Here is a 27,879-nt window from a genome sequence, read left to right as displayed (position 1 = left end):
TCCCGTGCCACGAGCTGCTCGACTTTTTGGCAACCCTCGGGCTTTTGCAAGCCCTTCGATTCAGCACCGAAACAACCAAGTGAGGTACTCTTTCCGAGCCGGGCCATTTTCTCAAAAGAGTTTTTTAACCCGGTCGGTTTTAACGAGGCCTCACGGAACATTGGACAACTTTATGACGGACGTCTTATGGATAGCGATTACATGTTGCATATACCTTTTTTTACAGCTGTCGTCATTGTCTCGTCATCTCTTCCTGTTATCTGGGGGAATTTGGAAATAGCGTTCATGTATATAGTCTCATAAAACCAAAGCAAATGTGCTCAATATCTGTGTCTTGAGGCATCAATTGATGTTGTTATGTAGCTGTAACCGCCTGTATGTTGGCCTATTCTGAGATCGATATCCCCACCTACGTCGCATCTAAATATAACATTGCTTTCCAAGATAGACTAGAAGACCTGTCACTGAAATTTACCTGCCTATAAAGAGTTCGCGCGGTATATCAAATTCACACGCGAATTAAGGTGTTTTTGGCTTCATAGTTGGCATATACAGTTACAAAGCAATGCAAACACAATAATTGTGGTAGTAGGAATGTCTTTTCATTGAACTAACTAACGGCTCATCAAAGTAACGGCTGGTCCTCTGAGGGGCCGTCATCAGACTTCGAAGTTTTGCCATGCTTCTTTCGGCGGCGCTTCTTTTTGGATTTTGTGTGGCCGCCGTCGGGGTTTTCTGATTTTGCGTCGTCGGTATCATGGACTGAACGATCGGTAGGGTGGTGTTCACGATGGTGATGATGGCCGGATGGATGGGTTTCACCTTCTGAAGAGCTGGTGCAATTTGCATGAAGGACAACTTTGCGAATACCGTTGACATCCACGACCTGTTCTGTGATGCTTCCACTGCGCGCCGGTCCGCGGTGGTGGTAGATAAAGCCTGGTGTACCAGACGATTCAACACTGCCTTCGTCACTACTAGCCTTCCGCGTCGACCCAGAACGCGGTTGGTTTTCGGAATCGTCGCGTAAGGCAACACTACTGGCCGCCCGCGTCGACCCAGAACGCGGTTGGTCTTCACGTTCCTCACGGACAGCCTCGGGAATGGAGACTTGGGGAAGGTCTTTGTATTGCTGAGCACCGGTGCCTTTGCTCACACTGTCATTTGAAGCCATGGTGCCGTAGCCAAGTTTGAGAGCATGTGCACCATCTTTGGCGTCTGTGCCAGCGGAGTTGAGCAAGCCCGCGCCTATGCCACCTTGGTGTCCAGTGGAAGAAGGTATGAGCCTTTGGGAGTCGGAGGTGCTTTGTCCGGACTCAAAGTCGGTTTGTGCGGAACGGGACGGAGAGGTGCTGTTACGCTTGATCTTGACGGCATGGTAACGGGTTTGGCGCGGCCTACTGGCCAGGTTCGAGGGCCCAAGATGTTTTAGGTGTTCTCGAATCTCATCTGTGGTGCCGACTTGTGTGACACTTTCATTTGGTGCGTCGGGATTGATGTCGGTATTAGTTTTGCGAAGTTGGAAGCGGGGAAGAGGTGTTTCCACGGAACTGCGGCGTCGAATCAAATCAGAAGGCTTGGGGAGAGATGAGGGTTGCGTGGGATCCACGTCAATCAAGTCGCCATCGGTGATAATAGAGGCATTCAAAGGAGGCTCTTCGACGATCTTGCCTTTGGCAACACGAGACTTGGGGGCAGGTGTCATTCGTCGGATGGCTTTGTGGACATCAATGAAGACGTCGGATTCGTCGATGATTTCTTCTCCGATCAGTTCTTCAATAACATCTTCCAGGGTGACAACTCCAAGAGCGCCACGATCCTCACTAGGATATTCAGAGACAAGAACCATATGGGACTTGCCCTCTTGGAAGAAATTGACAATATCCAGACAGCTCGTTTCAGGGCGTGTTTCAGGAAGTGTAGCCAAAGCAAAATCGCGGACCCGTTTGCAGTCTTCCGGGTCGTATGTAATGAGCATCTTGACAAGGAGCATGCCAACAAAATTCATCGGATTCTCAGGAGCGTGGATGGGAATGCGGGAATATCCTTGGGAAAGAATGTGGTCCATCGTGCGTTCGTCCAAGACAGTGTCGGCAGACATAGTGAAGACATCTTCCATTGGTGTCATGATGCTGCCGACCGACTTCTCTTTGAGGTCGAGAACTGCACTGATAATGGTCACTTCATCAGAGTTGAGTTGCTCTCCGGCTTCGCCCAAGGTCTTGTGGAGTGTGACCAGCGTTTTCAATCCGGCCTTTTTGTAGATGGTACCATGGTCCTCTCCGAGGAGCCTATCCAGCAATTTTGCGATTGGCCAGGCGACTGGGGACATGATATACATCAAGACCAAGACGCAAGGTGCCATCCAGGCACCGATGGGAAGACCGTAACGAACGCAAATGGACTGTGGAACAATCTCACCGAAGATGACAATCAAAGCGGTGCTCCCTAGCACCGCCGGCCAACCACCACCGAGTGTTCGGTCAAGGACGATGGGTAAGGTTTCGTTTGTGATAACATTGCTAAGGAGGAGGGTGACAAGAACCCAATGCTTTCCATGGTTCAAGAGATTGAGAACGCTGGTAGCATTTTTTCTTTCGTGTCCTTCGCCGGATGTCTTGATGACTTGGAGATAAACTTCATCCTGTACGACGAAATAATCATGTATGTCAGCATGGTTCATCGGGGAGTTTTTAGCCGGATTGGAAGAAAACTGACCTGTCCCATCAAGGCAATCGTAAGACCCGCAAATGCGCCGCCGCTCAAAACAAGGGCAGCTGAAAACCCCAAGTAAAGCCATAAACTCGGATCGCTCGGTTCCTTCGGTGGTTCTGTGTCGCGGGATGACAGAAAAAGTGGTGAGAAGATAGGCGCAGCAGTGGTGAAAGGAACTTGCGATATGGCGAGTAGGAGAAGCTTGGCCAGACTCAGCATCAATGGCCGAGCGGCAAACGAGCGGTATGATGAAGAATTCATAAGAGTATGAGTGATCAACGGGACATGCTGTGATGTAAGGGTAATGACCGTCGGTCGCGGCCGGGAGGGGCAAATCACAGATGGGACAGATGGGACAGATGGGGCAGATGGGGTCCTGGGGCAGATGGAAGGGGGATGGGGAAATAGACGAAGACAACAAGGAGGAAGGAACGAGAGGGAGAAGGGACCTTGGAAAGGGTAGAAGACCTGAGGAAGCACTGGGCGGAGGACAGAGTGAGCAACCAACCAGCAGGATGCCGGAGATTGGAGATTGGAGATTGGAGGTCGGCAGGCCGGGACGGCTGCTTAATCAGCGTCGAGCTCAAAGTTTCCCACCGCCCGGTTGATGTCGGCCGTTCGGAAATCTGCCAGCTCTTGGCGAAGCTGGATGTTTGTGCCTTCCACATTTTCAGCCAGTTGTATTGACTGCTCATTATAGCCGGCAAGGTCGTCGATGGCCTCACGCTGGTCTTCGTTTTCCTTTTCGAGCTCTTTAATTTCCTCACCACGTTCTTCAATTTCCTTCAGAAGGTTTTGAATATCCTGGGCAAGGTCTTCAGTTTCCTCTTCAAGGTCCTTCTTCTCACGCTCAAGGCGTTTCTTCTCACGCACAAGAGTGCGGTTCGTAGACTGCAGCTTCTTGTACTTATTTTGCAGTCTCTTGCCGGCCTTTTCATGATCGCCGCTCACTCGTTTAAGCTTGGCAACCTCGGCAGTTTCTCTTCGTAACTCTTCCTCCTTGACCCGTAGGTCAGCGGCACTCTTAGCATTGGCGGCCCGCAGCTGGACCAGGTTCGCTTCCTTGGCAGCGATGTCTTTTTCCAGGGCTTTCTCTTTGTTGCCCATTTCCAAGGTCGTGTCAAGCCTCTCGGCCAGCACAGCGTTTGCCGCCTCTGCCTCGAGTTCCGCTGTTGTATTCGCCAATCTCCGCTCGTAGTCGGCCTTGGCTGCCATCAGCTTCTCTTGGTGAGCCTGCTCCAGCAAATTGATACGCTTCCAATGCTCCTTGTCAGCAAACACCATTGTGCTCTGCACGGCATCCTGCACTTGCTGCTGGGCCAGCTCATGGGGGATGTCGTGAGGCGCCTGGGTCTGCTGCTTGCGGAGGAGGGATGCGTTCTCCTTGCTGAGCGCGGTGACGGCGGCGCGAAGAGTCTCAAGCTGGTCAGATGTGCGGGCCACATAGCTCTCGAATCTGACCTGCTTCGACTCCCACGCCGCATTGACAATCGCCACCTGCGCAATGGCAGTCAACTTCTTGCCCGGCCGACCACGTTCCACCTTCCGAACTCCGTATTTTTTGGCCGGGGCCCAACGAGGACGTCCCTTCCCGCGAACGGGATTTTCCAGGGCCTGCTGCTGTAGGTCTTCCAGGTCCTCGAACTTGCGCCGCCACTGGCGGCACTCGACGAGGGCCCGATCCTTCGCGAGCAGGGATTCCTTGATACGCCGGGAGACTGTCGCCAGTTGGGAGTTCATGTCTCGGACCTTCCTTTCATGGCGTTTCTTCTCGTTCTCCCGGTGTATCTCGGAATCACGAACCTGTGCCTCCGTGCCACGGAGCTGCTGCTCCAAAGACCCCACCTTGGCTCTCATCTGATTAATTTCTTCGGCCGAAGCCTCAGTGGCTTCGGCCACAGCCACAGAGGCTTCGGCCAACAAGGCTGCTGCTGCTGCTTGCAGCAGACCAAAGAGCCATGCACGGGGACTATTCTGTGTTAGCCTGAATACTTCACAGGGTATCCTGGGTATCTGGGTGGGTATCTGAGTGGGTATCTGGACGGGTATCTGGATGGAATTTTGGCAAGGCATTTTTGCCAACTTTTTTGGTGTCATGAGACATGACCCACACGTTGGCCGGAAGGGACATAGGAGGGACGAAACCTCGTAAACTTACCTGCTAAAATAGCATGTCCCCACCACAAACACGGTGGCTCCGACGACAACACTTCCAACTAGGTAGAAGAGCTCGTCATAGTAGTATGCGGCCATGGCCGCGAACGACAAGAAGAAAACAAGAGTAGACAGGGTCATTCTTCAAGATTTCAAAACAAAAAAAGCTTTGGATGGTACGAAGATGGGAAGAAAGAAGAAAAGAAAAAGGAAGAGAAAACAAAACCGGAGGTTGAAGTTTTCAGAGCAGTCCTACGCGTTACGTTCCTTCCTTACTGACCCATTCAAACAAGTCAGCCTTCAGGCATCCCCCTCAAAACAAACAAATAGAATAGTACCAATCAATGGTCTTTTGATACAATAGCATACATACTATACTACCTAGGCATCTACATTGTGGATTATTGTGGAGTTGTAGATTCAATAGATTAAGCTTTGCGGCCCGTGTGGGGTACATACATGCATGACCCGACGGGACTATCGGCCCGACGTCACGAACCTTGCACAAAGCTTGCCAACCTTGGAACACGGCCGTTCTCACTATCACCCCTGGCCCTTTTTTACCACTGAACCAGGCCCATTTTGACCGGAAAGTAATGCTTTCATTGAATGGTCAATCGGCTCAAGGCTTGCTCGTCAACAGTTGATCCCAAGCCCGGGCTTTCGGATACATGGAGATATCCACCCGAACCGTCAATATTTTCAACGAGGAATCGGTTCCGCATGTCCAAAACATCCGTCGAAAGACTGATCATGGGCTCTTTTGGGTTTGGTTCTTGGCCGGCCTCCATTGACATCCACGGAACAGCGGCAGCAGCCTGGATCGTAGCCGCCAGAGCAATCCCTGAGCCGTGGCGCATTGGGCAGCATGGCATAACAAGCACATCATGGGATTCAGCAATAGTTAGGATTCGAAGTAAAGCAGTAAAGCCCCCACAAATGGTGATGTTCGGTTGAAGGATGTCAACGTCGCCTCTAGCCATGCCATCGCAAAGCTCCTTTCCGCTCGATTCCCGTTCGCCCCAGGCCAGAGGCGCCGAGAGTCTTGGGCTGTCTTCAGAGTAATTCTCCGGGTCATCAACCAAAAGTGAAACTCTTGCGGTTGACATTGCCCCAACTAACTCTTCCGCTGGTGCCCCCATAGTATGGTTCTTCACGACAATGCTTGCCTGCGGGCCAAATCCGCCACGAATAGCTCGGACAGTTCGCATACTTCTTTCAAGTGGCCCACGAATTGAGATCTCGAAGGTATCAAAGCCTCGATCGAGCAGAAACTGCGCCTCTGGTTGTGGAACAGAAAAGGAGCCTGGCTGCCAGGCGGAATCGGAGGAAAAGCGTTGTTCCCAATCATGGGCAAGTGAGACGTCCACACAGACCTTTATCTTGGATCGGACAACATTGCTCAGTAGCTTGTGGACTGGCTGTCCTTTGGCCTTCCCAGTAATATCCCACAGCGCAATATCAATTGCGCTGATCGCAGCGATGGGTGCTATTCGCCTGTCGTATGTCGAACCATGATGAAAGGTGGAAGCCGCGAGGGTTTGGAGCTCTTTCCAGATATCCATTGGCGCAGTGGGGTCACGCCCAATGATGACGGGGCCGAAAACTGTGTCCACGATCTCGCGAACTTTTTGTGAACCCCCACCCAGTGAGGTGAGCCATAGTCCTTCCCCCCACCCAACAACGCCCGTCTCAGTTTCGATGCGCACCAGACAGCTAAGTCCCTGGTCGGATCTGGGCCTTCTGTTGGGGTTGTGCCTCCAGTCGGGGCGAGTACCGCGGACAATGTATGTGTTGACCGAGATGATTCTCATCGTGTGTCTGTTGATGAGACTGTCAAGCGCTGGGTTGTAATATCTAACCGAAAAAGAACAAGAATAATAAAATGAAGTTGAAAGGTGAGAGAGGTGAGAGAGGTGAGAGAGGTGAGAGAGGTGAGAGAGGTGAGAGGGTGGAAGAAGACCTCGGGAGTGAGAAATATTTAAATCAAAAAGTGAATGCGCAGAAAGCGACCTGACAGCTTTAGAAGCGAATCAACAGGCTGGGCTTTTTCAATCTACCTCTCACACGACACAGCGCTACAACTAATTACGTCTCGGTACATATACAATCACTCTCCAGTAGTCTTCTCGGATAGTCTTTTTCGATGTCTTTTTCGATGTCTTTTTAGTGGTCTTTTTAGTGGTCTTTTTAGTGGTCTTTTTAGTGGTCTTTTTAGTGGTCTTTTTCGATATCTTTTTCGATGTCTTTTTAGTGGTCTTTTTAGTGGTCTTTTTTGCCAGTGTCTTTAGATAGTCTTTTAGATGTCTGGCTACATCCTATCGTTAACTTTGGCCATGGCATTTTAACGATGGTCTTCGTTGCGCGACCAAAGCCTCACCCTCCCTATGCCCTCTTTAGCGTTTCTTTTGATACAGAGTTCTGGCATTCGGGGAATTGGCAGACAGAGAAATCTGCAGCTTGGATGGCGGTTCAATATGATAAGGAATACCCAGGAGCTACATGAAATCCCGGTTCGAAGATGTGGTCTCGTCGCATTATCTTCTGTAATGGCTGCATCGTCTTGGTGCTGTATATGATGTTCCAAGCTACCACGACCCACGCCAGACAATATATCACCGGAAGCGTGGCTATGTGGGAGAAACCTTGCTCTAGAGCACTGGTATGGATAATATGTCACCCTCTTAACAGCATACAAAATGCCGAGGGGTACGTTTTCCGAGGCTCACATGAAGTATTTACAGCGATAGAACACCATTATACAGCATGTTTGATTCTCATTTACGGGCTGGGACCTTTTCCTTGGCGGTTCAAACTAAACCACAGCCCGCTGATTATTCAAAAAGCAGATGCTGCACAAAATCATGGGGGCAGCATCCTGATTCATAACACTTGCAGTTTGAGACCACTCGCTGTACATACCAATGTCCGCATAGATTTGTTCGCAAGATTTGAGAACCATGGTCAACAGGAAATTAGCTGCATTTATTCTTCTAGCAACAACATCGAATGTAAGAATTAGATTACTCTTTATGCTCCTATGTCCATCGTCTCATATATGATTGACGCCTGTACAAAGTTCCGAATATGTCATGATTGTGTCTCGCCGCCGTTGGCATTCTTCCAAGAGCCAGCGTAATGGTGTTCAACAAGATATGGCCCTCTGTCCTCTGGGAAGCCAGCCTGCCTAGAGGCAAAGGCTGCATTAGGCAGCACGAGCACATCCTGAAATAGGGTGGGTTCTTTGATATCGGTTATATTCGCTCGACCGAACGGAACGCCCATTTCCTTTTGCAGGTTCTGCAATAGAGCAACAGTCATCGCCTGTGGACCCGTAACATCCACCACATCGCTGATCATCGTCATGTTAAGTTCTGCAGTGGTTACACTGTGCTGTGCAGCAGATGCCTTTAGTTTATCAATAACATATTCGATGATTGCCACGACATGGCTTGTCTTGGGTTTTGTCATGATCGTCCAACTCGAGAACTGGAATCCATCGAATTCCAAACCGACGACGACGTTTGCCCTGTTCCTATATTGGTCCGGGATCCATGTATGTATTGGTCGGCGGCATGTCACGTCAAGATCGCTCCAGATTCCTCCGTCGGCGTACAAGATCAATTGACGAAGGAGATCGGCTTTTAGGATCGGGACCGGTAGTGAGAGATAGAGGTCAAGGACGTCTGGGTAGTCGGCAAAATGCTCCCGGACGTACTCGTCTGCACTCTCGTCTGTGAGAATCTCATGTCGTAGACGTGGGTTCGCATCTAGCCAACTATGGATATCTTTCTGGCGGGCATCGTTGATTTTCATTGAACCGGCCTTCTGCCAGAGCTTTAATGGGATTGCCGGCTGTGCGTGATGATCATGGGAGTTTGCAATTGGGAGGTAGCTTGGTATGTTGGGTTCTGATATTGGATTCATATCTTTGATGGGAACCTTCAGTTGATTTGAGGGTATATCACCGCCATCTGAGGCGACGGTAACATTGTCTTCGCTGCAGACGCACGATCCATGGGTAATAAAGATGTTTGATGGTTGTTTTCCCAGGTTCGACGCGATCCAGAGAAATGAGCAAATAAATAATAGCAGCAAACCGAGTAGATAGTGAAACCGTCCCATCTTGAAGGTGATGGGACGTCTTGGGGAGAAATGTGAACAAAGAAAAGACTTTCAAAAAAGGATCCGCTGATTTATGAGCGAGACCGTGTCCATCTCTTGTGAGAAGGATCCGCCTAGGGTCCACAAAAGCTTGGCCTTTTCTTTGTGAAGTTTTATGTCGGTATCAGGTAGATCAGTATAGTTTTATATGCAGACCTCCATTTTACACTTGAAAAAGCCAATCTACTTTACTGCAAGTAAAATGCACTTCTCGTCTTGCGAAAGCATTAAGACTGCTAGGCTTTTCAAAATTTACCCTTCAACGGGGCATTGGCTGACAGCATCAGTATTGTGGACATGGACCAAGTATCGATATTAAGGGTCTCAGATTGAAGCCTCTAATTGGTCCAATCATAGAGTTCAGTTCCGTGGATGTCAAATTATTTTCTACGGGAATGTCTCAGTTATACGGCGCTTCTCATCTCTGAAGTCTATGTACTCCGTACTTGTTCTATAAATGGGATATAAGTTTGGATCGATAACATTTTGCTTGGCTGCATAAATCTGAGTCCCCGCAGTTCGCATGGCACAATATACATAGGGTTCATTAAGTATTTACCCACACCCTGTTTTCCCACCAAAACTGACCAACTTTCGACCCTATTCTCTCAATAAATTTATATTGTGATAATTTTTAGAAAATTTTTAATTAAAATTTATTATTAGATTAACAAAATATCTCTTTCCGAATGGTCCAATATGCATGGCTATTGAGTGGTAACTGATCGAAATGTAAATGTCAAGATGAATCTCTATTATATATAGTGGCTCCCATAGTAAACTCGCGATTAGAATCTTTTTGTTAAACTTTGGAAATTGATTACTTTCTATCAGAAATACTTTCTAATATAATCTATAATATATTACCTTAGGTTTGAAATGATAAATAAAAATAAAAAAGAATATAAATATGTTACAATATAAATTTATTGAGAGAATAGGGTTCAAAGTTGGTCAGTTTTGGTGGGAAAACAGGGTGTGGGTAAATACTTAGTGACAGGGTCTGTACAACATGCTCAAGGAAACATAAGGCATGTTCTGGTTCCATTGAAAAATATAAAATATACATATACATATGTAGACAAATTCCAAGTCACAAAAGCATTGTCTCACCATCTGAGAACACACACCTAAGCACCTGGCGAGGCCCTAGGACCACTTGGGCCTGGCCTAGATAGGGCCTGCCCGGGCCCCGGAAGTGGTTGCTTAGTCAGGTTTGAGGACGTCCACCTGGGCAGTCATGGCCAAGGGGTCAACTTGGAATTCGGGAGCTTTCACCCTTCACTCTCAACCATGATGGCTTCCAGAATTGGTCCTCAGATGTTCCGTGCATTCAGAGCTGCTCCACGTGCCCCGTGGTCTGCACAGGTGCCTCGTGCGCCCGCTTTCCGCCGCTTCTTCTCGGACAAGGTGGAACAGCCGCATCTGCGCCTGGGCTCAATTGGTACAGTCTCAACAGATCACATTTCTAAGATACCGTGCTAACATGAGGTAGCTCCAAACTTCAAGGCGCTGACTACCCAGGGCGAGATCGACTTCCACGAGTTCATCGGTGACAAGTGGACCATCCTCTTTTCACACCCTGCAGACTTCACGCCCGTATTTCTCCCCAATATTCTCGATGAAGACCCTGAACTGACATAGTATCAGGTGTGTACAACCGAATTGGGTGCCTTCGCCCGACTCAAGAACGAGTTCGACAAACGCGGGGTCAAGATGATCGGATTGGTGAGCCCCCGCCATTTGCAACTCTTACAGAGCCTGAGTTAGCTGATGCGATCCTTTACAGAGTGCCAACGAGCTCGGTTCCCACGACCAGTGGGTCAAGGACATTAACGAAGTTGGTTCGACCGAAGTCCAATTCCCGATCATCGCCGATGCCGACCGCAAAGTTGCCTTCCTCTACGACATGATCGACCAGGATAGCATCGGGCAGAAGGAAATCGCGTTTACTATTCGCTCCGTGTTCATTATCGACCCCAGCAAGAAGATCCGCCTGACCATGATGTACCCCGCCTCTACGGGCCGAAACTCCGCGGAGGTTTTGCGGGTTATCGACTCCCTGCAGACCGGTGATAAGAAGGGTGTAGCTACCCCGATCGACTGGACCGTTGGCGATGATGTCATCGTGCCTCCCTCTGTCAGTACCCCGGATGCCCAGAAGAAGTTTGGTGAAGTGCGCGAGGTCAAGCCTTACCTGCGCTATACCAAGGTTTAAGGGGTGGACATGTACTCCGTACAACGGATGAAAAGGAGCAAAACACCATTTCAAAGTTGATCAAACGGAGTGTCGCGTGTTTCTATTTACAGTAATAACCTAGATGACCTATTAACCGGAATGAACTTGATCCATGGTTCGAGAAAAGGGGGCAACCCCTGACACTTGTCTCTTTTAGGGCAAGGATGATCCGGGGACTAATCAGGAAACGGCCCCGGGGAGTATGTCGTAGTCACCTACGGAGTATCTGTACCTATGTCATGCCCCTAACCCGCACATGGTTTATTGTCCGGGGACCCTCGGCTATGCAAGCGAAGTCACTAGACTAGTCACAAGTCCTTGTTCACTCCGCTGCTAAGTGCGTCAACAGTATCCATCCCGTGATGATCCTCCCCGAATCCAGCAAAGATCACCAACGCGTGAGTACAACATATACATTTCCCTGAGACGTGCACACGGGCGTTGCTCCTTCCCCGTTCTAAGTAGTCCTCCGTCTATAGTTTTCATAAAGCCCGGGGATCCTCCGGGGCTGTTAGTTTGGGATCCTGCAGATTCGAATCTGGGGAAAACAATGCGCCCATTCTCTTGACTAGCCGAAATACGATCTTTCTCATATACTTTCCTTTCCTTTCATTTCCTTTTGCAAATCCATCGCCATGGCTCCTTGGGCCCATCTAGCCCTAGCCTCCGTTTTCACCCCGCTTCTCCTGGCTTCCCCAGTACCGGACGAATCCGAATCTACACACTCGCACAAAAGAGCAGCAGAAGGCTATGGCTCGCCTCCGTACTATCCAACCCCTCCGGGAGGTTGGGTTCCTGACTGGAGTCAAGCCTACTCCAAGGCACATGATCTCGTCAGCAATATGACGCTAGCTGAGAAAGTCAATCTGACCACAGGCACTGGCTTCTTCATGGGACCCTGCGTGGGGCAGACTGGGAGCGTGCCTCGCCTGGGTATTCCCAACCTGTGCCTCCAAGACAGTCCTCTGGGGATCCGCAACTCAGACCACAACACTGCTTTCCCACCTGGTATTACAGTTGGCGCAACCTTTAACAAAGACCTCATGTACGAGCGAGGTGTTGCTCTCGGCGAAGAAGCTCGTGGCAAGGGAGTCAACGTGCTCCTGGGACCATCTGTGGGAGCACTTGGACGCAAGCCGCGTGGTGGACGGAACTGGGAAGGCTTCGGTGTCGATCCTACTCTGCAGGCCCTTGGAGGTGCCCAGACTGTGAAGGGTATGCAGAGCACTGGCGCTATCGCGGCTATCAAGCATTACATTGGTAATGAGCAGGAAATGCACCGCATGAGCAGTGTTGTTACCAAGGGCTATTCGTCTAATATTGATGATCGCACATTGCATGAGCTGTACCTCTGGCCTTTTGCTGAGGGTGTTCGTGCGGGCGTAGGGTCCTTGATGACAGCTTATTCCGATGTGAGTCTCCTCCATTCCCTTTTCTTGTGAATATTGCTCACATCTGATAGGTCAATAGCTCTTCGTGCTCTCAAAGCAGCAAGTTGCTTAATGGGATTCTCAAAGATGAGCTTGGCTTCCAAGGATTCGTAATGACGGATTGGTTGGGCCATTACTCTGGCGTCGCGTCCGCCATAGCTGGTTTGGATATGTCAATGCCTGGCGATGGAGCAGTTCCATTGTTCGGAGACTCATACTGGGGTTCTGAGCTGTCGCGGTCGGTTCTGAATGGCAGTGTTCCCATGGACCGACTCAATGATATGGTACGTGGTCCTCTGCTTGCGGATTTCCCTCATGTCTAATATATGAGCCTAGGTTCAACGCATCGTTGCTACTTGGTATAAATACGGACAGGATAAGGACTATCCCTTACCAAATTTCTCAACCAACACCCAGGACAAGGAGGGCCCGCTTTACCCCGGTGCTTTATTCTCTCCATCTGGTGTTGTTAACCAGTTCGTCGATGTGACAAGCAACCACAACATCACCGCGAGAGCCGTTGCACGGGAAGCAATCACTTTGCTAAAGAACGACATGGACATTCTTCCTCTGCACAGCGATGATTCTCTCAAGGTATTCGGCACAGATGCAGGCGGAAATCCAGATGGTCTCAACTCATGCGCCGACCAAGGATGCAACAAAGGCGTTTTGACCATGGGCTGGGGCAGTGGGACAGCGAGACTACCCTATCTCATCACACCTCAAGAGGCAATCTCTAGTATCGCTAAGAATGCCGAGTTTCACATCACAGACAAATTCCCCTCGGATGTTACAGCCAGTCCCGACGATATCGCTCTTGTTTTCATCAGTGCCGATTCAGGCGAGAACTTTATTACAGTCGAAGGGAACCCGGGAGATCGAACCAAAGCTGGACTGAATGCTTGGCACGATGGCGACGAGCTCGTCAAAGCAGCAGCGGAGAAATTTTCCAATGTAGTCGTGATCGTCCACACCGTCGGGCCCATCCTGATGGAAGAGTGGATTGAGCTCAAGTCCGTGAAAGCAGTGGTTGTGGCACACCTCCCCGGACAAGAGGCTGGCAACTCCCTTACCGATGTCATATTTGGTGACTATAGTCCAAGCGGCCACATGCCGTACACCATTCCCCGCAGTGAAGATGATTACCCAGATAGCGTGGACTTGATCAGTCAACCATTCGGCCAGATCCAAGACACCTACACCGAGGGGTTATACATCGACTACCGCCACTTCATCAAGGCCAATCTCACACCTCGGTATGCATTTGGCCATGGGCTGTCGTACACCACCTTCAACTTCTCCCAGCCTTCACTATCAACCAAAACTCCTCTAGACTCAGCCTACCCGGCTGCACGACCCACCAAGCTGCCAACCCCCTCATACAACACCAGCATCCCGGACGCATCAGAAGTTGCCTGGTCCTCTGCTAAATTTACCCGCATCTGGCGCTACCTCTACCCCTACCTAGACAAGCCAGAGTCTATCACCGCGACGAAGAAATACGCCTACCCGGACGGCTACAGCACCGAGCCGCATGAAGTCCCCCGGGCCGGAGGTGGCGAGGGCGGAAATCCCGCTCTCTTCGAGACTGTATTTTCGGTCCAGTTGGAGGTGCGGAATACGGGCAAACGAACCGGCAAGGCTGTTGCTCAGCTGTATGTTGAGCTTCCGTCTAGTCTGGGGCTCGACACGCCGGCCCTGCAGCTCCGGCAGTTTGAGAAGACAAAGGAGCTTGCACCTGGTCAGAGTGAGACGGTTACGCTGCGTCTTACTCGGAAGGATGTTAGTGTCTGGGATGTTGTCGTGCAGGATTGGAAGGCTCCTGTTAATGGAGAGGGCATTAAGATCTGGGTTGGGAATAGTGTTGCTGATCTACCTGTTCTCTGTGTGGTCGGAGGAAAGTGTTCGGTTCAATAAGGGAGCGTTGATGCTTTGCGATGAACTGTTTACTTGCTTTTCTTGTCTATATTCGCTTCTTGTTTGCTTATTTCACTTGGTTTCGAATGTATTGTTACGTGTTGAATATATCAATGCGAATAATAATAATTCTGCTTGTTTTAATTGACTGACATAAGTTTTGTGCGAATGTGTCTGTTTTCCGATCCGACGCAGCAAGATATGACGAGGTGGGTCGCCTGATACTTAAAGTTTTCTGCATCTTTAACCTTAATTTAGCGTCCCAAGCTACCTCCCTCTTCGTCGGGTTTATATCAAGCCCATGCTTTGCACGAAAGTTACAGGAATAACCTTAGGAACAGCTAACATCACGTAAACAGATAAATATATTGCCCAGAAGCTATACGTTATGTACATTCTCGACCGGCGTCTTCTCAACATTCAGTCCCGTCTTGGTCTCAACATGCTCCTTATTCAGCTTAGTCTTGAGAATAAAAGCCGAAAAGAAGACACCAACAGCAGACATGCACGTATAAAGAATCCACATATTCCTCAAACTCCAAGCAAAGGCCTCTCTAACAGCACGCAACTGCGCCGGATCCGTAATGAATTTGATCGACTCGATACTCGCAGCAGCCGAATCCCCAGACATCTGAGCCGCCATGCTGGTCGACATACCAGAAGCCAACAAGCTGGACTGCTTCTGGCCCATACTATTCTGGAAGACAACGCCGCCAATCACGATAGAGGCAGCAGTTGCCATGTTGCGAATGAAGCCGATTGTGGCCGTCGCCGTCGCCGTATCCTCCTGGGAGACCATGGCCTGGATAGCGATGATGGGTGTTTGGAAGAGGAATCCGGCGCCGAGACCGCTGAGAATCTGGTATCCGACTATTTCACCGACGGAGGATCCCACGCTGAGGTTGATGTACAGCCCGTTCCCGATGGTCATCAGTACCAGGCCGATCCAGATGAGTTCTAGGTATCGACCTGTGCAGTGGATGATTGCGCCGGTGAACATGCCGGAGAATGCTTCCATCACCACAAGTGGGAGGATGAGCACACCGGAGCCCATTGGTGAGGAGCCATGCACGGATTGTAGATAGAGGGGGATGTAGTACTCTCCCGCGATGAAGACCTACAGGTTTGTTAGTGTGAAGATGGCCAAAGGAATGAAGATACTAACAAAGCCATGTGCAAAGGCTACTAGCAAGGTAGCAATGTTAGAGAATCGAGCAAAGATGTCCATAGGCATCAATGGATACTTAGCTAGTTTCTTCTCACTGTAGACGAACAGCAAGGAACACAGAGATCCAAAGACAATCAGGCAGATAACCTGCGGTGATTTCCAAGCAAATGTCTCGCCGCCAAAATCTAATCCCAATAGGAGCATGAGAGTAAGGCCCAGAACAGAAAGACAGCCGAACCAGTCAATGGCACGGACGCCATCCATCATCTTCGTCTGGGGGTTGTGCACGTCCAAGAAAAAGAAAAGAAGCACAAATGTGAACCCCGAGATCGGTAGATTGATCCAGTAAGTCCATCTCCAAGTCACATACTGACTGAATGCACCGCCAAGCAATGGTCCAACACCACCAGCAAAAGCCCACATGACCTCCATCAGGCCGAGATATAAACTGCGGTGTCTGTTGCCACGGAGTCAGTAAAAGCCCTCCATGATCAGTACTACAGCGAAATAATCAGTATCTTACCTAACACTGAACAAATCCGAAATAATAATCGTCACCAGCTGCAGCAAACCGCCACCAGCGACACCCTGCAACGCTCGACCCGCAATCAACATCTCCATACTGGTAGAAGCAGCACAAATAATCGAGCTAAGGAAAAACCACGCAACAGCCAAAAGCAAGATGGGTTTCCGTCCCCAGATATCAGAAAGCTTGGCCCAGATACATGCGCTGGCGGCGGAGCTGAGAAGGTACGCTCCGCCAATCCACGTATACCCAGCAGAGGAGTGGAAGTATGCGGCGATTGTTGGGATCGCTGTAGCCATGATCGTTTGATCTAACGCAGCGATAAACATCGATAACTAGTGGAATTAGTAGGTCAATATGCAGGTTTAGATCAGCGTGTCTTACTGAAAGCGCTACCATAATTGCGGTGACTTGGACTTTGCTTCGCCCTTTGGGCGGAGCTTCCTGGATTTCCATTGACTCTGCCATTGCTGGTAGTATGGAGTTTTGGAGATTTCGATTTTGAAGTTGATGACTCGAAAATATTTTTCTCCGGATCCAATGTGGGGCACTTGGGGCTCATTTGGTACGGCTGTAGGAAACCAACAAACCTTGGAAGTAATGAACACTGATGCCTATGATATATATACGTACTATTACTATGCATACTGTTTGTATAAGGTCTGGATTGAACGCTATAGGCTTGATCTACACATATAATCCGATTTGTAGAACTGATGCTGAAAATGAACGGCCGAAGTACAGAGTGCCAGGTACACAGACCACCCCAGGCCTTGGTGAAGTCCTAATCCTGTCCAAGTGTAGTAGGACACTAAAGCTGTGATTGCAGCATGGACTGAAAGAAGTCGGCGACCTGATGGAAGGATTCCTTGCGTGACCACGGAGGCATAACATTCGACCTCGGGTCCTGTTCCGGGTAGTATTTGACCAATGAAAAACACATCATATCAAGGTCACTTGCACCTTCCCCCTTCGCATGCACGGGAATGAAAACACATAGACGAAGACCGCGTGGACATCCGCAGTAGCGAGGAGATTGAGCTGTGTGTTCAGATAATCAGCCTGCTCTCGCTCGCTCCTGGTTGGGATGACGTCGCCTTCGAAAACGCCGCTGCCGTCTGGATTTATGCTCTTCAGAAGCATGAAGCCGCCGTCGCCGCGGTCAGCTGCTCCTTCGTAGGCACAGCAACCAACTTCCATAACGACGAGAGGCTTATCGGCCCTGTGGCGCTCAAGGCCTGCAACATATTGCTCTTTGCTCTCTCCGCGGCGGTAGTAGTCGATGCCGACGATGTCGAATATGTCCCAGTCTACGAGTTCCCAGGTGCCAGCCGAATATGTCAGTGGCCCATTAAACTTGGCACGAACCACCGTAGCAAAAGACCGCAAGACCTTGTTTAATTCCACAGACTTCTCACGTAAGGTCTGGGGAATATCTTCTGACATACGGCCGTCTGGGTATTGAGAACCGAGCCACATTGCACGCTCAATGAACGATTCGCCGGGGAAGATTCCTTTGCTGAAGATTGTGTACTCGCAGCCGGCAACAAAAATCACATCGACACCCTCGTTCCGCAGTCGTTCCGCGGTCTTTGCGGCCTCTTCGAAATAGGCGCACGTCCCGTCGATGCCTTCGTTCATCTTCCATGGGTTAAAGAACACCGTGAGTCCCATCGAATGAGCAGCCCGTGCAGCAGTTGCCAATCGATGGATCTCCTCCCCCTCGATCCGCACAGCATTGGCGTGCATGTCCTTGGCGATGGTACGCATGTCGTATTCTACCAGAGCGGGATCGAATGGTTCGACTGAAAATCCAGCGTCCCCGAACTTCAATCCAACATCATAAACAACGCCACAGTACTTCATGGCTGGTTCTTTCGTCCAATGCGACGAGACTGGATCCTTGAAAGGTCGGAGTACCTGAAAATTTGCAAAGAGCAGATAGAGGGTTTGCTCGTGAAAGTTTGAGGGAAAAGAGATAGACTTGCTAACTTGTTGGGACAGATGTTCCCTGTTAAATAGTGTCGACCTTCCATAACCAAAAGCGGGAATTACTGCGATTTGTATCTCAATTATTCATTGAAAGAACCCACCTTGTACGAATAGATTCCTCATCTGGGAATGATGTGTACCCGGGAGGTGCAAAGGCGGACGCCATGTCTCCGCTACCCGGTCTGTGATCGCAGGGCCTACGGACTGCGGAGTCTTGGCGTCCCGAGGGTCCAGATAGACTCGTTCCTCTTCGCACCATTTTCTTTCCAGTGCCCATTTGGAGGAAGTTTCTCAGTACTCGGCTTCCAGTCCGTCTTCCGGCATAACTTTGGCGCCTTACAAATCTCTTAGTAAGGATGTCATGCCCTGCCGACAGCGAGAGGAGCCCCACTGGACCGACAAGGGAAGAATATGATAACCACAGTCTTGTGCCAGAAGAGGATTTAGTCTCAGAATGGAAGGGTCGCGAGGAGAATAAGACCGCCGAAACTGAGAAAGTGGCTGTACGAGCTCTATTGATCTGGTCTTGCATGGCGTTCGAATGCTAACATTATAGGCAGTGTGACCGTTGCCGCCAGCGAAAGGTATGACTACTATACCAGCAGATTTTGCACCCAGAGAGCTCCACCGTAGAGCTACCTGCTAACTTTATTCTTATCCATTAGAAGAAGTGTGATCGCGTTAACCCGTGTTTGCAGTGCATCAAGACGGGATCGCAATGTACCTACCAGCTGGGTTTGAAAGCCAAGGAAAAGCGGCAACGGATCCTCATCTCGAACGTATAGTGAGTTCGTATCGTGCATCCAACTCGGAGGATATCTGATCTAGTCTGTTTGGCCAATTGCTAAGTCATGGATTTGCGGCATCCACAGCGAGAATAGAATGGAGCACATTTCGAACAAGATTGACAAGCTCAGCGAGATGATGAGGCAACTAAGTCATGAGCGAACCAGTAACAATGGCTTCGCGGGTTCAGCTGGATTACGATCGCCATCACATTCCTTCCTTCAGTCTACGGAGTCGCAGCTTACCAGCAGCGACAAAAAAGCGGGTGCCAAAAGACCTCACCTGCCTTTAAAGGAAGCTGAAGGCATCGAATCCACGTTGTTCTCCCATGTCATCTTCGCAACTAGGTATCTCCAAGCTGTCGTGGAGAACGACCCGTACTCGAACGTCGCTGCCGAAATGACATCGGCGCTGGATGGCCTGCGGAGTACGGTCAACGCTCAGAATCAGCAGAACGAGACCCTAGAAGGTTCACCTCCATTTTCGAAGGCGCTTCCTCCAGGGCTTGGCTTCAGGGAACTACCTATACCTTCCATGGACCGAATATTGGCATGCTTAAGGATTGCTTACGGTTCGTACGCTTTGTTTGTCCTTCAGACTGCAACCATTTTTACTAACTCTTCGGAAGAGCGCTCGCCGAATGAGGTCTATTGGCCCTTCGAATTTGGATCTCTGGGTGATTTCACCGGATATGTCGTCAAGGCCTGCTCTCCCGGACCGGTGACGGACACAGAGCTGATAATTGTCCACTATGGTCTTTACTGTCTCTTCACTGAATGCTCCAGAGTCGTTGAAGATGGGATAGTCAAGCAGGAGTACGAGGCACAGGCAACCATCTGCAAGGACAGCCTCGAAACGATCCTATCCAACCTCTCCTTCCACATCCCTACAAATATAGACTCTGTTTGTGCCATGTACATGGCTGTATGTTTATCCCTCAATGCTTCGCTATCCTGTTTTGTGGCAACTCTGATTCACAGTGTCAAATACAGGCTGTTTACTGCCTGCAATGTGGCAAACCCTTTGCGGCATGGACATTTATCTCTAGGGCTTCACTCATGAGTCAGGCCCTTGGGATGCATAGCAGCCATGTTGTGGCAACCCAACCAGCAGAAAAAGTACAGCGGAAGCTACGGCTGTTCTGGGCACTTTATGTCATCGAGAAGGTAGTGTCGTTACGCCTCGGTAGATGCTCCACAATTCGAGACCACGAGATCACGGTTCCACGGTTGCTCCTCGACCGCAAGATGAGCTCCCTGCTATATAACAGGTTGCCAGACTGGATCGATGTTGCCAACCTCTATGGGCGAGTATATGACAATATATACGGTCCGAATGCGTTGGCGCAGCCAGTCTCCGTCCGAGAGTCTCGTGCCAGAGCCCTGGCCGCTGAGCTCGAGAGAATAATGGCCGCGAGAGTGGAGTTCTACGTAAGTTATTTATATTCGCTTTTTTAATGCTCGGACTAATTTTGTACCTCAGAAACGGCCAAACCAGTGGACTAGCCATGCGATACATGCTGAACCGTGTAGGTTTATCATACATGCTAACAGAGCCATCGAGTACTCTATCTTGGCCTGTATCTATAGAGGCATCCCGTCGGGTGAAAGCTCGAGCTTGGCACCTTGCCCAGAATGCATCTCAGCTGCGAGAGCGACCCTGAAAGAGACCGAAGTGTGCATCACTATGGTCTCAGACGCTACATCGTGGTCTCCGAGCCTCGACATATGGGTCAACGAAGTCGTCATATTAGCACCGTTCATGCCATTTTTAATCCTATTCTGCAACATCATTGAGACGTCCGACTCGTCAGACTTGGCTTACCTACACCGATTGGTCGACGGCTTGCACTCAATGGCCCAATCCCCTCGCTATTCCTCCTGCAGTAAGCAACTACGCATTTTGAAGGCCCTGTATGACGTCGCTGCGAAGTACGTCGAGGCCAAGGCAAGAAGTCAACCAGGGGATATGGATAGCGGTCAAATCACCGACCTGGACATGAACACGTACCTCAACAGCAACACTGTTTGGTTTGGTTCTGATTCATACTCCCCTTCGTTATCAACGGCACCGGATTCTTTGTCACTCGACGGGACCCAAAAGCCTGTTCCAGCTCCTGCTGGAACAACGGAGGCCCAACAAGCGATGAACCAAGCATCTGGGTTTCAGACAAGAGGGAACTCTTTTGCGATGCATCAGCAGATATCTGATGACTTTATTACCGGACTGGATACTCCAGGCGTCCAGCTAGGAAGCTGGTTCCATCAGAGTCATCAGATGATGGGACTCCTGAATGATCTCTAGATACTATAGACAATGTAACTCGAAAAGGAAATCCACAAGTCCATCATTTACATTGTAAAAGGTTTGAATGAATCACACAGTTCCAATCATGGAATGGTTACAAACAGTATGTGCTAGTTGAATGGCATCGAAAACAAATAAAAGAGCCTCCCAGTAAACCCACTCATAATCCAAACCAAAATATCAATCCACCCTCCTACCAACCGTAACGCCGAAATTAACCAGCGCCGTCGCAGACTCACAATGAGCCTCAAACTCCCGAACCAACCCGTCAACAATCCCACGTGCCTGCGTGGTATCCTCAGCTTGCCCAATAGCAACCATGGAAGGCGGCACCAGCGCACGCATCACACCAGCAACCCATTTCTTCGCAATAGGTCGCATATGCTCCTTCCCGGCAGTAGTGTACGTCTCACGGACGACGTCGGCAAACCCGTTCGCAGAGATCTCATCGTACACGCGCTGCGGAGCGAACGGCCACAGACCTAGTTTCAACATGGCCTCGATCACGCATTCCCGCATCCGGGTTACTGCCGCCAGTTCTGATGTTGCGTCTGTGCAGAAAGCCGTGTGGTCGACTTCTTCCCATTGGATCCAGCCGTTTGGTTCTGGGTTTGTTAGCTGGGGTCAAGCTTGGGGGTAGTTATTGTTTTGATGGGAATAAGAGAAGAGAAGGGGAGATGCGGGGGGACATACTGAGTAAAGTGCGCGCATTGGCGAGAACTCGTGTGTAGTCGGCTTGTTTCAGGCCGGCTGTTAAGAGTCGGATGTGCACGAGGTCGTATCGGCCACGGTGCTCTGCTGGGAATGGGTGCAATGCATCATGGACGCTTAGTGGGATTGGCTTTTGGCCAGGTCGTTGGATTTGGTGGCCTCGTGGGAATTGGTCGGAGGAGATGTCAAAGCCGTGGAGGTGGACTGATTTATTGGGGAGGACTTTGGCGACATCTTCGAGCCAGACGCTGTGGTGGGTTAGCTTATGTTTTCTATCCGATTTTCACAGAAAAGTGCCAGGGAAACCAACATACCCTGTGCCAGTGCCTATATCAGCGACTGCTGTGAGATCAGTTGGAATAGACGGGTGAATGAGGTTGGAGAGATCGACGAGAAAGCGGTGCTGGTTGTTGAGACTATGGAAATATCAGCCAAACCCTACCGAACTGTCGGGTCGGAACCCCTGCAGGTGACAGGGAAGATCAAAGATCTAGAGATCTTCAATGTCTCAGGAGATATCAGGGATATTTGTATTTTCCAACAGTGATTTGAGTATTTAAAATTGGAAATGACTTCAAAGACATGGCATAGTGCAACAGAGTAAACACATACCGTTTAGTCTCCGCCTCATCTCGATCGAGCAGGTAGACTTGATGAGAGATACTCCCCATATTGGCCAAGACCTTAAAAAGTCTGGACAAACTGGAGAGCAGTTTCTGAAACGGGAGAAGATTCATTTTGAAATAGAGAGAGAAGTAGAAACAGAGATGTGTTTGATCACTGTTAATCAAAGGTGCCCGGCGTCTTCTTCTTATATCTTGATGATGAAATATCCAAACCTCAATCTCCATCCCTAATGGACGCCAACACACAAAGAAAGCCCATCCAGCGATCCCCATGCCAAGCATAACGATAAAGTATATCAAACTCCCCGGGGCCACGATCAGAACGCAAAATTGGCCGGTCCAATACTCTTTTCAGAACACAGTATGGAAGGTTTTCGGGGCTCTGCGTAGCGCCCTGTCAAACAAAGACAGCATCATGCATGGAAGCCCCCATTCGGCTTAGAACCGAGTTTCTTCCAGGCTAGCGACATCCTGGCCGCTGCATCGAACTCACAAATATCCAATGTCCAGACAGCATTAAGCTTCCTGTGGAGGAGGGGCTGTATCTATACGAGACACTTGTGGATAGTGAAACTGAGAATTGAGAAATGCCAAAGTCTCCGACGTCGCACACTAGAAGCGGGAATGTATCCCATACAACAGCTCAAAAACCTAACTGCTTAATACCCTTGGGGACACAATAAGCGGTGGGGGGGAAACGGTGAGTTGATCCCGAGGTCCGTTTCGGGGCGTTATCTTGGCCCTTTATGGAGTCAAAGGTTAATTGGGCGATGGCCTGGAGAACACCAGATGTAATGAACTTGCAAGGAAAGTCACAGCCCCGGAAAAGATACACATCAAATGCAATTCAAAGTTATTTTACAAAGACCCAAAAGAGACACTCAAGACTTGTCCACCAAATTAGCAAACACATACCGGAAAATCTCCCGGCTCTTATACAAATTCTCCACCCGCATGCGCTCGTTATCCAAGTGGGCGTTGTCACTCGCCTGCCCACAAGGCAGGTTAGCTGCCGGGGCAGAAAACTCCTTTTCCAGGAACCGGATGGTCGGGATGGACCCTCCCTCACGGATGAACATTGGTTTCACTTTGGCTGCGCCAGGTGCAACATCTGGTCCATTTCTCGTGGGGGTTGTGGCAATCGGATCAGACTTGGCCCGGATTGGCAACACGACCGACTCCTCAGTCGACGTCGGTGTGGCTTGTGTGAGGGTGGAGGACGTTGGCACCGTGGCGGCTGCTTGCGTGGACCGTTTGCGCGCGGCTTCCTTGCCTGCTGATGAGGTCGTTGTTGATGTGATTACCCGTTCAACGCGCGAGGCCAGACTGTCAGAGGAGTCTTTGCGACGGAGTTCGGGGATTGGGCCCGCGCTGGGTTTGGGCTTGGTCGCTGGGTGAGTGTTTGTGGGTTGTGGGACGGGCGGGTATTGGTGTTTGGGGGCCTCTTGGGCCGGGGACCATGCTGCCGTGATCGCCTCTGACAGCGTGGCGAAGATTTCGTTGTCTGGGTCTCCCAGCCAGGCGTCGGATTTGCCGGTGATTTCGACTGTGAGGTCGTTTTGTGAGTCGAGCAGCGCGAACTGCTCTTGCGCATAGGCGGTGAGGTCGGCTGCGACTTCGTCGGCGTGCTGATCCGGTACGATACGGATCGATAGGGTTGCTTTGGCTCGGCGCGCAATGGTCGTTGCGCTCTTGCTTGAAGGGACTTCCACCGAGTGAACGGTCAAGGCGGGTTCACGCCAGCGATGCATCAGCGACTTGATCAGCGCCTGGCTGTCGGGGATCTCCGGGTGCTGCACTAGCAATACATCGGCGATAGCCTCGAATCGCTTCTGCTCGGCGTCCGTGAGAGGCCTGACAGCATCGTGGAAGCCAGGCAGATTGATTGTGCCTTTGCGTCCCACGATTGTAGACAGAAGCATGGCAATATCCTTGACTGGTTCATCCAGCAATGTACTGCCATCGATACCACTGTGAAGATCAGGATGGTCGCTTGTAACGACCAAGTTGGCGTGCACGACACCGCGTAACCCGTAGGTTAAGCATGGGTTGTAGTCGTCAAGCCAGTAACTGTTGGCTAGTAGAACCCAGTCCACAGATCCAATCTGAGCCTTGTGCTCGCGGACTGTTTCATGGAAACCCTGGGACCCGGACTCTTCCTCACCCTCAATGAGGAATATGACGTTGCACCGCAAGTTCTTTGTCCGGGCAAGATCGGCTGCAGCATACAGTGATGCCAGAATGGGCCCCTTTGTTATCAGAGACACCACGGCCGTACAGAAATCCGTTAATGGAAGTGAGCTGATAAGGATCGGTCCTCCACTTAGCTCGGTTCGTTTCTGCGCCCACGACGTCGTAGTGGCCGTAAAAGAGGATTGTCTTGTCCACCTTTTCAGGTGAAGTAGCGTTAAATCTAGCAAAAACAATGGGATTGGTGTCCTGGCCAGTAGTCAGGAGTTTCGTCTTGGCACCGAGGTAGTTGCAGTGTCGCCGAAGGAAAGCAGCACCCTGGTTGCATTCGCCAGCGAATTTAGGACTTGCTGAGATAGTCTTGAAAGAGACGAACTTTGCAAGGCTGTTGACCATTTCATCTAGGTATAATTTAGCAAAATTCCGAAAGAATAGCCTGTATGGGACGTACCGTTGCTGATCGGAGGCAGCTCCTCCTGTGTCATAAAGAATTCAGTCAGATCCCAGATTCCTACTGAATTGTCATTTCCTCCGGTAGCATAGATATGGCGATCCTTGAACCGTCCGGCGGCCGAGGCAAGCATGGTGCCTTCATGAGCAACCCAGCCACCAACCTCTTCGAATCGTGAGTTGAATTTCTACCAGTGGTTAGCGGAGTCAATTCGAAGGCGCCGGAAGTCTAGATCGGTACATACCTTGACCGTTCCACTAGAGTCCCCACAAATAGCGACACCCTGGATGACGTGTACAGCCCACAGATCCCCAGTATGTCTAGTGATCCGCTTAACAAGCTGGTGAGAGTCCAGATTCCAAATGTTAAGAGCACCGCCAGCCAAACCACAGTAGAGAAGTGATCCCTCAACGGCTACACTTAACACAGCATCTCCGTTCTGCAGCTTGGCAATTTGGGATGGAACCGCACCAGGATCCTTACCCAGGCGCCACAACTTCACCACACCGTCACCCGCCCCAGTCAAAAGAACCTCTTCGGAAGGGGCGGTCTCGACCAGGCCTTTGACCAGAAGCATGCAGTAGACGTAGCCATGATGGGCGAAGAGCTTATGATGATCCCGCTTGAAGCTCAACACACGGCCACCGTCAGAGAGAGCACCATCCGATGATCCCGGAGCGCGAGTACCATCCGGCCCTCGGGAATCAAAGAAGCGGTGGGTCCGCTTGGATGGATGGACGGATGGTGCTTGGTTCAATGTCGACCCTTCCTCAGAGAGATCGCACCACTGTCCGAGTTAGAATGTCGCTAAATAGGGGCGCAGACAAGGGTCAGGTACCTGTATACTTGTATTCTGCGCACCACAGTAAATAGTTTGGTTATCCGATGAATAGACTACTGTAAATATGTCGCCCACATCGTGGTGTGAATAAATCGAGTAGAGACGTTCAAATGTTCGCGTGGACCACACCTATCCGCGTCATTAATCCCGGTTCGTGAGGTTCTTCATTTGAATGACTCACATTGACCACAGAGTCACCTCCGCTTGAAAATAGTAAATTTCCATCTTCAGAGAGATAGAGGCCTAGCACACTCTCTCTGTGTGCGTGGACAGATACCACCAGATCATAGGTTTCAAGGGACCACGCCTGGTGAAACGGTCAGCCTGGGGCCTCAGAAGAACATTGCTGCAGACATTTTGAAAGCGTTCAAATTAACTTACGACAATATCTCCTCCTTGTAGACCAGCGAAAACACAATGTTCATCAACGGCTAGAGCGAGAACGGAGCGACTGGCGAGCACGCGGTGGCCGATGCCGCAGTCACTCTCTGGAAGGGCAGCATCGACTTGATGAGAATCAGACTCCCAGATTTTCTGGTCCTCCTCGGAGGCGCTCTCAGATTCGACTAAATCCATGATTAGTCCGATATACTCGGTTTGCAATAGTTTGCAAGAGTGAAATGATGTTGGCGTTCTCGGATGATCTCCGCTTCGAATCAACCAAACAGAACCCTGGATTTCTCCCGGATTCACTCCATTCGGCTTTTCTTCTCTTCTTTCTTTTTTTCGAGGCTGAAGGACTTCAATGCTTTTCAAACAAAATGAAGGAATATAAAGAAATGTAGAAAAATATCAATCATCAAGGCGGGACGGGAAAAAAAGCAATAACAATAAGAAGATATTGCACCATCGATAAAATATTTGACTCACCATCCCTAGCATGCCTTGGATCTCGACAAAATGTCCTCCTATACAGAAAAAAAAAAGAATAATCATCAGTCGGATTAATCTTTGGCTTGTCTATGCCACGGTCGCATGTCCATCCATTGGGGTTGAATATTGGAATTCATAACTATGAAACGCACCTTGGCTCCCACAATAGCCGTGCTAAAGGGGTACTGGGGCGACGGCCGACCATAATATATAGGGAGTTGAGGATTTAAGATAGATTCAGGATTGGACCAGGTTGAGTGAGCTTGGAGTATCAATAAAAAAGGTCCATGAGATAGAACAACGAAATGTTCACCGATGTTGATCTGCACTCCAATCTTGAAATCTTGGAAGCTCTTTATTGATAAGGGAGAGAGATACATGTGCTTTCAATATTATAGGTAAGATCCTGCCCGAGACATACTGGGTACAACCCCTGATGGCTTTCATCCTTCAATTCCGGACTGGAAACATTGGCCTGCAGGCTGTGTGTGATCAATGTCCAGGGCTATCTTACAAACCCCTTGAGAATGACTCGGAATCGAGTGATACAACAGTAATGGCGCCATTCTTAGTCTTCAAATCATCATTGCGGGAATATACCTCCAATAATTAAACAGACAATATATATCCCTGGAGGAAAAGAGACCGAAATAAGTCTCCGAAACATCACGCCTCACATGTCAAAGCCTCAGCACCGCCACATATGAGGTGGCTGACCTGGACATTGCGTTACATCAGCCACAGTGGCGGTGACACCGTCAGCCAATCAGATGTCACATGTCACCGCTC

At 49.9% G+C, this 27,879-nt stretch overlaps 10 protein-coding genes across 10 annotated transcripts; 3 read left to right on the top strand and 7 right to left on the bottom strand.

The window, feature by feature from the left end:
• Nucleotides 1-625: 625 nt before the first annotated feature.
• N7489_007372 (putative DUF21 and CBS domain protein (Mam3)) lies at nucleotides 626-5,010 on the bottom strand (the record flags this gene model as incomplete). The annotated part of the gene is made up of 4 exons (XM_056713122.1): nucleotides 626-2,644; nucleotides 2,719-3,183; nucleotides 3,313-4,684; nucleotides 4,874-5,010. 4 exons carry the CDS (start codon nucleotides 5,008-5,010, stop codon nucleotides 626-628), a joined length of 3,993 nt encoding a protein of 1,330 aa, XP_056566837.1.
• A 461-nt stretch (nucleotides 5,011-5,471) lies between these two features.
• N7489_007371 (uncharacterized protein) lies at nucleotides 5,472-6,683 on the bottom strand (the record flags this gene model as incomplete). Its single annotated transcript, XM_056713121.1, has 1 exon — nucleotides 5,472-6,683. The coding sequence occupies one exon, from the start codon at nucleotides 6,681-6,683 to the stop codon at nucleotides 5,472-5,474; it is 1,212 nt and encodes a 403-aa protein (XP_056566836.1).
• A 1,276-nt stretch (nucleotides 6,684-7,959) lies between these two features.
• Nucleotides 7,960-8,994, bottom strand: N7489_007370 (glycosyltransferase family 32 protein; the record flags this gene model as incomplete). Its single annotated transcript, XM_056713120.1, has 1 exon — nucleotides 7,960-8,994. The coding sequence occupies one exon, from the start codon at nucleotides 8,992-8,994 to the stop codon at nucleotides 7,960-7,962; it is 1,035 nt and encodes a 344-aa protein (XP_056566835.1).
• A 1,332-nt stretch (nucleotides 8,995-10,326) lies between these two features.
• On the top strand, nucleotides 10,327-11,251 carry N7489_007369 (peroxiredoxin; the record flags this gene model as incomplete). The annotated part of the gene is made up of 4 exons (XM_056713119.1): nucleotides 10,327-10,477; nucleotides 10,529-10,632; nucleotides 10,684-10,761; nucleotides 10,823-11,251. The coding sequence occupies 4 exons, from the start codon at nucleotides 10,327-10,329 to the stop codon at nucleotides 11,249-11,251; spliced, it is 762 nt and encodes a 253-aa protein (XP_056566834.1).
• Nucleotides 11,252-11,907: 656 nt separating this feature from the next.
• N7489_007368 (beta-glucosidase) lies at nucleotides 11,908-14,619 on the top strand (the record flags this gene model as incomplete). Its single annotated transcript, XM_056713118.1, has 3 exons — nucleotides 11,908-12,684; nucleotides 12,735-12,986; nucleotides 13,039-14,619. The coding sequence occupies 3 exons, from the start codon at nucleotides 11,908-11,910 to the stop codon at nucleotides 14,617-14,619; spliced, it is 2,610 nt and encodes an 869-aa protein (XP_056566833.1).
• Nucleotides 14,620-14,998: 379 nt separating this feature from the next.
• On the bottom strand, nucleotides 14,999-16,781 carry N7489_007367 (MDR family MFS transporter; the record flags this gene model as incomplete). Its single annotated transcript, XM_056713117.1, has 4 exons — nucleotides 14,999-15,736; nucleotides 15,785-16,244; nucleotides 16,311-16,648; nucleotides 16,698-16,781. 4 exons carry the CDS (start codon nucleotides 16,779-16,781, stop codon nucleotides 14,999-15,001), a joined length of 1,620 nt encoding a protein of 539 aa, XP_056566832.1.
• A 474-nt stretch (nucleotides 16,782-17,255) lies between these two features.
• On the bottom strand, nucleotides 17,256-18,179 carry N7489_007366 (uncharacterized protein; the record flags this gene model as incomplete). The annotated part of the gene is made up of 1 exon (XM_056713116.1): nucleotides 17,256-18,179. One exon carries the CDS (start codon nucleotides 18,177-18,179, stop codon nucleotides 17,256-17,258), a length of 924 nt encoding a protein of 307 aa, XP_056566831.1.
• A 482-nt stretch (nucleotides 18,180-18,661) lies between these two features.
• Nucleotides 18,662-21,395, top strand: N7489_007365 (putative C6 transcription factor; the record flags this gene model as incomplete). Its single annotated transcript, XM_056713115.1, has 6 exons — nucleotides 18,662-18,808; nucleotides 18,866-18,889; nucleotides 18,971-19,089; nucleotides 19,178-20,015; nucleotides 20,084-20,521; nucleotides 20,574-21,395. The coding sequence occupies 6 exons, from the start codon at nucleotides 18,662-18,664 to the stop codon at nucleotides 21,393-21,395; spliced, it is 2,388 nt and encodes a 795-aa protein (XP_056566830.1).
• Nucleotides 21,396-21,578: 183 nt separating this feature from the next.
• On the bottom strand, nucleotides 21,579-22,780 carry N7489_007364 (putative LaeA-like methyltransferase; the record flags this gene model as incomplete). The annotated part of the gene is made up of 4 exons (XM_056713114.1): nucleotides 21,579-22,003; nucleotides 22,092-22,357; nucleotides 22,424-22,525; nucleotides 22,722-22,780. 4 exons carry the CDS (start codon nucleotides 22,778-22,780, stop codon nucleotides 21,579-21,581), a joined length of 852 nt encoding a protein of 283 aa, XP_056566829.1.
• An 836-nt stretch (nucleotides 22,781-23,616) lies between these two features.
• N7489_007363 (glutamine amidotransferase subunit DUG2) lies at nucleotides 23,617-26,793 on the bottom strand (the record flags this gene model as incomplete). Its single annotated transcript, XM_056713113.1, has 7 exons — nucleotides 23,617-24,933; nucleotides 24,965-25,326; nucleotides 25,377-25,563; nucleotides 25,621-26,163; nucleotides 26,215-26,346; nucleotides 26,399-26,524; nucleotides 26,599-26,793. 7 exons carry the CDS (start codon nucleotides 26,791-26,793, stop codon nucleotides 23,617-23,619), a joined length of 2,862 nt encoding a protein of 953 aa, XP_056566828.1.
• Nucleotides 26,794-27,879: the final 1,086 nt, after the last annotated feature.

This window comes from Penicillium chrysogenum (genome assembly GCF_028827035.1).
Source record: "Penicillium chrysogenum strain IBT 35668 chromosome Unknown utg000004l_segment0_segment0, whole genome shotgun sequence".
Taxonomy (NCBI): domain Eukaryota; kingdom Fungi; phylum Ascomycota; class Eurotiomycetes; order Eurotiales; family Aspergillaceae; genus Penicillium; species Penicillium chrysogenum.
The sequence above is the reverse complement of the archived record's forward strand: the minus strand, read 5'-3'. Positions and strand labels throughout refer to the sequence as shown.